Genomic DNA, 7,930 nt, shown 5'->3' with positions numbered 1-7,930 from the left:
AAACACTGGATTTGACTCTTCTGAATTTTCAAATACAAGGATTTGTAAATACAAATCCACTGCATTTTCAACTTCATCCAACCAAACGCCCTCATAAGTATAAGCATTTACTTCATTTTAGTAACATTTGGTTGGATGAGTTAGAAAGGTAGCATAGGTCAAGTGGGTTAAATGAACATCATCATTAATGATACATATATATATAATGATCCTATACGTTTGCCATAAAGATTAAGAATAAACAAATAGTATCAAAACCTAAACTAATAAAACGTTTGTTTAGTGTAAAATAAATTTATTTTCAAAATACTAATTGATAAAAAAATCTATAAAAATAAATACGTAAATTTGGAAAAGAAATGTATAGCCAATATAATTCCACTTTCTTAGTCTCAAGAAAGTTCAAAAATAAAATAAATAATAATAATAATAAAATCAATGTTATTCTTCTAATAATATATAAACATATAAAACTTTTATAAATTAAGGACCACTTGGTTTATCTCAGCTCAAGTGTTATCTCTGACCTTACTGGAAATATATTAGCAATTACAAACTTTCATTCTCTTTACTTATAATGAACACGGATTTGGTAAAAAGACCATCAAAAGTCTTCATCTGAAAACCCAAAGATTAATTAAACTAAACTAAATATGCTCCAAAATATCCAAGGCTTCATATATATAATAATTACTAACACCCAGTTCTCTCATAAACCAAATTCCAACATGCAGTAAAACCATCAAGTTCCTTTTTTTTTTTTTACTGCAAACCATGAAACTCTAAAACTGAGAAACAGTTCTAATAGATTGGATAAACTCTAACTCGATCCAAGACAGGTCCACAAAGAGACCCAACATCATTAATCTTAGTGTGATAGAATGAACTGAAGAATGTGATCCTTGTTCTTGATCCCATGGCAATGAACTTCAAACTCCCCGGCACGAACTTACCTTTACCATGAGACTCGAAAGGCACTTTCGCCGTCGCATTTGCTGCAAAAGCTTCCACTAACATTTTTCCATGGCAGCCATTTTTCGCGTCTCCAATGACAAATGTGAGGTTGTATGATTTTCCAGCAACTGTTCTTAGCAATTGCGCAATTGCGCTTTCTCTCCCTGCAACGAGTTCGACTGCATATTGGCCATATGGGATGGAAAAATGAGCTGAATCGATGAACCGGACGGCTTTGAGTGATTCAATTATCCAACCGGGTAATGGGGAAATTGCGTCCTCTTGCCTTGGAGGTAGGAGTATACCCGATGTCGAGTTCTTGAATGAGTGTGGTCCTTCTTCAAAATCTCCATTCTTGACCAAGTTATCTAAGAGATCCAAGACAACAATCAAGACATAGTGTTTCATTAGCACATTTGAGTTGATTATAAGATACATTCTTGAGTAACATATAATATTGTAAGAATTAGTACTAGTTAAAGAACAAGCATCTCATCCATGCTTAACTAGTAATGAAAACAAAGCATATCAAAGCACTTGATAAATCCTCATTTTGATGAGGAATCTTTCAAAGAATTCTTGTCTTTATAATTTGATAACAATGAACTTAGTAGAATTATCCATCTATATATATATATATATATATGTCAATGAATCATTAATACTATTAAGAAACACTTATCTAATCTATGTTTTAACTTGTAACAAAACAAAGCATGCCGAAGCACTTCATAAACTTGTATTACGATTGCTGATGTTTCAAAGGATTCCCCGTTTTAACACACTAAAATTCAATTTCCATCCTTAATCCTTTTAAGGCTTAATCAATAATGCTAGTAAATTACAGAGCAAAGCATATCAAAGTGGTTAATTCACTTGTCAGTATCAACATTGTAAAAATCTTACTTCCCTCAGCTTTAACCATTTGAAAACGAATAAACAAAATACAAGAATACGAAAGAATTTATCAACATAAAGCATGAATTTTCAACTGAATTAACACACTTACATCTTGTGGGGAACGGAGGAACGAGCTCCTTGATAGCCACAATATCCAAAAGAGGTCCACAAGATGAGTCCTCTTGAATTCCCGGATTATGGAACATAACTGTGACTGTGACGGTAGTAGCATTAGCTTGATTGGTTTTACGGACAATGAAAGCCCAAGCATACGTATCGCCTCCATTGCTGCTGTACAAAGTTTGGAGAGGGAGATCACCGAAGACGGGTGGCACGGAGACTCTCAATGTCTCGTCCTGTGGACAAGTTCTCGATGCACCAAATGAAAGCGCATAGAGTTTGCCTACTTTAACAGTTATGTTCTGAGAGATGGATGCATGATTGCCAAGTCTCACTGCATGAACACCGTGTGGCACCGCGAAGAACATGCCGCCCGGTTGTGGACCGCCAGAGACATACTCAACATGGCCACGGACAAGCCAATTTGGAAGAGAATGTTTGCCGATAATACGAGTTTTGTTCAGCTTACTAGACTTGGGACTATCTTCAAAGTTACCATTAGCAAGAAGTCCTGATAACATTCAAGTGTGTATAATTATAAAGGTTGACATAGAAATGATTTGTTTTGCAAACAATGTGCATGGAAAATGTCATATTTCAAAGAACAAATTAGAGTTTTTGCTTTGAATGCTTCATTTCAAGTTACAAAGATGAACATCTCAAAACAATGGAATCTTTGTTTGAAGCATTAGGAATGGAAGATAAGAATGGATTTATGCTTTATTTCTTTTTTTTTTAACACAATATGCATGACAAATGCTATATTTGTTAGAACAAATCAGAGCTTCTAAGCTAAACCTCTAAAACATAATAAATGTCCAAGAAAAAGCAAGCTAAGACATAAACAGAGCATTTACTCATGGATTCTGCAAACTAAGTTAAAAAGTTAAATCTAAAAAATAAAATAGAAGTTAAGAGTTGGCAAGATACAAGAATGGTTCAACATTTATTATTTATTTATTTATGGCAAACAAATCACAGGAGTAATATTTACATTCTTCAGAGAAGCAGCAGCTCCATTTCCTAGATAGAATGAGGGGAAAAAAGTAACAGGCTTCAAAACGAAATCCCTCAAACATTAACCCCCTGAAGCTAAGAAAATCTTCAACACTAGCAACATTACTTATTTATTTGCTTATTTTGAGAAACAAAAGCAAGACAAACAACATCTCTAAGAAACAAAACAATAAGAAAAACAGAGAAACAAAACACAAAAAACATACCATCAAGAACACCAGTAGTTGCAAGAGCATGGCCAGAAGAGAAAACCAAAGAGCAAAAGAGCAGGAGAAGCAAGAAAGCCATACTAAGACAAGACTGAAAAGCAAGAAGCTAAAAAAAAGCCAAAGGAAGCAAATGCTACCACAGTGAAACAAGTGCTGCCAACCTCTGAATTTATTACAGAGTTCATGGTACAAAGTTCCCTCAGAACAGTATAACTCAAAACATGGAGCTCCAACTTCAAATATGAACACCATGAGCATCTCTTTCAACTTTGGAATCTCCATGGCAGAGTTGGTGTAGCTTTTCATGGTCCAGAGGTACATCTTAACAGCCTTTGCCGGTGTCTTGAAAAAAAAAATAAAAAGATATATTAATAAATTTATTGTTTCCATAAATCACGTTGCAGCAGATTGGTCATGTACGTGAACTGAGAACTTTGAATGCTGTGAAAGCAGTGTCAGTGTCCTCTGTGTTTATTTATTTATTTTTTTTACTTTTTCTTTTTTAAATTTTTTCTTTTTTGGTGGTTTGGTAATACTCTTTAATATAATAATTTCTTTTTGGTTATTTCGAGGAATAAAAAACATTTTATAGAGTTTAGGGAATTATTGTAAACTGGTTGAGAATAGATGGGATGCTTTTAATATAGGAGAAAATAAAAAATTAATACTAATTTATTGTTAAATTTGTGTCTGTACAATGTTGAGTTAGATAACTATTGCAATATTTTCCACTTTAAAACACTAATGAAAATAAGAGATCAAACTATTTCATAGATCATTTGACAACAGTACAAAGAAGCAACTTTGGGTACAGAGTTTAATTCAAATAAACCTGAGAAGTTGATAGAGGATCGAGCAATGAAGTGACCGATTGAATTTGTGGTGCTAGATACATGAGTAAGGGAGAGAGCAGGGTTTGAAAATACAAAAATCCTTGGGAGAATTTAAAGATCAAGTATTTTTTATTTTTAAAAAAATACAAAAAACATGTTACATATTTAAAGTTCATATCCCATTTGGCACCCACGGTTTCCTTGTGAATTGAATCAAGAACTTATATATTAAAAATAATACAAAATTCTTGGGAAAATTTAATGATTAAGATTTTTTTTTTTACATAGTAAACAATCCGTATATAAATAATTGATCATTCGAGCACAGAGAATGAATTATAAATATACACTTATAATTAGAGAGATTTTTTTAACACCCTTACATTTGGAGTGTGTTTCAAATTTTAGATAGTGAAAATTCCACATAGACTCTTGAATTAAATAGTCTTATTTTTTATAATATCTGAAAAACAATTCATGACCCATATCTTGTTGCATTGAAGACACAAAAACAAACGATAATGTAATAGTAATTAATACAAAAAGAAAAACTTTATTATTTTTATTACTAGAAGCGTGGATAATGACAAGTCAAGCATAAAGTCAGATATATATATCATGTTTTGGATATGTTGATCTTTGGAATTATTAATAAAAATTTCCTTGTTGAGCATTCATTACAATAATTAAAAAAAGAAAAAAAAAAAAAAAGAAAAAGGGAACAAGGGAATAATAATGATTCAGGAGTGCATGTGAAGAGTTGCATTCATTTTGTTGAATTTTGGGAGTCGGTGCACATGATCATACAATGCATGGGACCTTCTTAATGTTCCATAAGTCATATACACAAATAAGAACATACTTCACGCCGTGATCAGAGTTCACTTCTTCACTTGAAAATCATGACTTTATATATCTAATGATTCACTTTATTTTTATTTATTTTATTTTATTATTACAGGAGAAAATTAGCTGCCACTTGATTGAAGTTTTTAAATATATATTTTTTATTAATTAAAGTTTTTAACTTTTCTAATCAACCTCTACGACAATTTTTTATTTGTACTTTTATTTGTAGTTCTTATTATTTTGATAATTTTTTGTAATACTAAACATATCTTTATATTACTAGCATTTTGGTGCAGGGATGGCAATAATCCCTAAACCCGATTCGACCTGAATTTAATGAGAAAAACCTAGTTTGACCAAGTTTCAGGTCGAGTTCAGGGAAACCTGACTAATGTAAAGCGGGTGCAGGTATGGGAATCCTGATACTTGACCCGAACCCGATCCAAAATTCAATTAACAAATATACCAAATTATATATATTCAAAAAAATTTTTTTGTTTGGGTTTTTCAAATTCATACTCCATGATGTTGAATTTATCTATTTTATGTTGTTTTGAATGTATATTTTCAATTCCAACTCTATGGTGTTTATTCAAACAAAAAAAATATGATTTTGGATTAAAAAATTTTATTTTTAACTTGGTATTTTAATTTTATTTTAAATATTTTTAAATAGAGTCACGGCATGACGGGCATCCCCGTGGGTACCCGATTATCCATCAGATACGGGTGTGGGTTTGGGTTTTAAAATCCATCGGATTCAAGTTCAGGTTCAGGTATGGAGACAGAGTAACGGGTGCGAAAGTACAGGTATGGTAAAACTCACATCCAACTTGACCCGTTGTCATCTCTATTTTGGTGCAAAAACAAGCTTATTTTTTTTCACATTGATTTATGTGAGTAAAAACTGGAGTCGGATTGATAATTCTATATGAATTTAAAATATAAATTTCAAAATAAATTGTTAAAAAATAAAAATTGACAATCCAACATGTTTCTTACTTAGAATATTTATTTCAGAAAAATTAAATATCTAACACTAAAACTCAAAGTAAATGGGTTGGAACAGCAAAATGGTTCGGTGTGGGATTTCAGATTGTTGCTTAATGAGCCGCCATTCTCTGGGGAGCCTGAGGTGTGTGTGATCCGAGATAGGCTACAAAGATCAGAGCGGGATGTTAGGGACACTAGGCGGTGGAAGCTAACGGGAAATGGGGCTTACTCGGTTAACTCCTTTTACAGATTTCTCAATGATGATGGGCTACGTTGTCCTATCTCAAAATTTTTTTGGAAAAATAATTGCCCGAGAAAGATCAGCATTTTCAATTGGCTGGCTTGGCATAACAAGATACTCACTCTTGATAATCTTGCACAAAGAGGTTGCAACAGGCTCCCATCTGCAACATGCGTTTTGTGCCATTCTGATATCGAGTCAGTTGACCACTTGTTCTTGCATTGTGCTTTTGCTCGTGTCCTGTGGGAATATTTTGGTAGACTATTTAATATGCCGAAACCTCCGAGGACCTTACATCAAATTTGGTGTTCGTGGAGGTTGGAGTTGTGACCTTCTAGTAGGGTTCTGACTGACTTGGTTGTTAAGGCTTTATTGTTGAATATCTGGCTTGCTCGGAATGAATATCGCATATTTAATTCTAATTGCTTGCCTGCGCATGCTTTGTCCTTGAAGGTTAATCGTATGTTCCTTTTGTGGTTTGATGTTCTTACGTATAGTGCTAAAGCAAAACTGGAGGAACCTATGGCAGTCGTTCGACGTAGCCTGGAATTCCTTGGATCTAGTGGGGAAACGACTGGGATGGCCGAGGAGGCACACGATATGTCCACGGGCTAGGCTCCCTTAGATGTTGTAGGCTCTGAGGAGGCATGTTGTTCTTCTGTTTTGTATTTTGGTGTCTGGTCTTGTGTATCACTTCTTGTGGTACACCCTCTGTATCTTGTCTCTTTATCTTAATTTAATGTGATTTATTCATTTTTTTTTTAAAAAAAAGTAAATGCATTGAACTATTAATTTCATATCTTTGTATCGAACTCTAAAACTCAAAGTATATGTGTTGAACTCATTAATTTCATTTTTATGAAGAACCTCTCCAACTGGGGAAGCTATGTATTAAAAGTAAACGAAGACAAAGATATTAATCTGAGAACTAAACACAAAACTAGAAACATAATTAAAAGCTAAAACCGAAACTACGAAATGATTTCATAATCCAAAACGGAAGGTCTTTGCCGAATAGAAAAAGATTGAGCTGATGATGTATTAGTCCGTAAGTTGCGAGGTTGGCTGCCGGATAACCGTCCAGCGAGGGTATAATGTGTATTTGGGGATGACCGCATGCGTCGAGTAAGAACTTAAGGTTGCTAACTTGAGCCTCGAATCGCCACGAAGAGATGTGATCCGAGCAATTCAGGAGTTGTATGACGGCAGCGTGGTCGCAAAGAACATGCTTCACCGGGATGTGGAGGTCCAGCGCGGCTTGAAGAGCGACTTCCACAGCACTAATTGCGTCTAGATGCCGGTCAGAAAATTGTCTGGAGGAGCTGCCAGCAAGAGAAATTTTATAATTAGCGTTTGAAAAAAAGAATCCTGTTGAACTTACCCCGGTGGATTGATCAGATGCTGCATGAGAGAACAAGAAGTAGTCATCCGCGGAAGAGAAGTTGGACGGCAGGAGTTTTCTACCCAACATTTTAGAATTACACCAATGGTATTCTTCAACATGAGCAACAACTTTGGAGGCAATGCTGGAAAAGATGGGACGAGTGTCCCTGAAAATATAGTCACAACGGCACACCCAAATAAACCAAGCGCAAGCAGCAATGACTGCTAAATTGAACTTGGAATGCTTATGCTCAATAACCCAATTACCAGAAGAAAAGCCACCAGAGAAATAAAAGGAGGATTTAAGGATTCTGTTTACATGCTCCCAAATTTCTCTAATTCTATCGCATTGAAAAAGAATGTGATCAATAGTTTCACGATGGATACCACAGAAAACACAGGGATTATCAGGACCAAGGTGAATGCTGTGC

The 7,930-nt window shown here is 34.3% G+C and overlaps 1 protein-coding gene across 1 annotated transcript; it reads right to left on the bottom strand.

The window, feature by feature from the left end:
• Positions 1-654: 654 nt before the first annotated feature.
• LOC120276665 lies at positions 655-3,403 on the bottom strand. Its single transcript, XM_039283332.1, has 3 exons — positions 3,198-3,403; positions 1,964-2,485; positions 655-1,322 (listed from the first exon to the last, which is right to left on the bottom strand). The coding sequence occupies exons 1-3, from the start codon at positions 3,277-3,279 to the stop codon at positions 802-804; spliced, it is 1,125 nt and encodes a 374-aa protein (XP_039139266.1). The 5' UTR covers positions 3,280-3,403; the 3' UTR covers positions 655-801.
• Between the last annotated feature and the right edge of the window lie 4,527 nt (positions 3,404-7,930).

The sequence above is a fragment of the Dioscorea cayenensis genome, chromosome 15 (genome assembly GCF_009730915.1).
Source record: "Dioscorea cayenensis subsp. rotundata cultivar TDr96_F1 chromosome 15, TDr96_F1_v2_PseudoChromosome.rev07_lg8_w22 25.fasta, whole genome shotgun sequence".
NCBI lineage: Eukaryota > Viridiplantae > Streptophyta > Magnoliopsida > Dioscoreales > Dioscoreaceae > Dioscorea > Dioscorea cayenensis.
This window is presented reverse-complemented; position numbering and strand designations above follow the sequence as displayed.

What these genes read in the sequence shown, in the direction of transcription:
- LOC120276665 (XM_039283332.1), bottom strand. Translation starts at nt 3,279, where the DNA reads ATGGCTTTCTTGCTTCTCCTGCTCTTTTGCTCTTTGGTTTTCTCTTCT. An exon ending in AACTACTGGTGTTCTTGATG is followed by an intron (nt 2,486 to 3,197) that starts GTATGTTTTTTG and finishes GAATGTTATCAG; the next exon opens with GACTTCTTGCTAATGGTAAC. An exon ending in TCCTCCGTTCCCCACAAGAT is followed by an intron (nt 1,323 to 1,963) that starts GTAAGTGTGTTA and finishes TGGATCTCTTAG; the next exon opens with ATAACTTGGTCAAGAATGGA.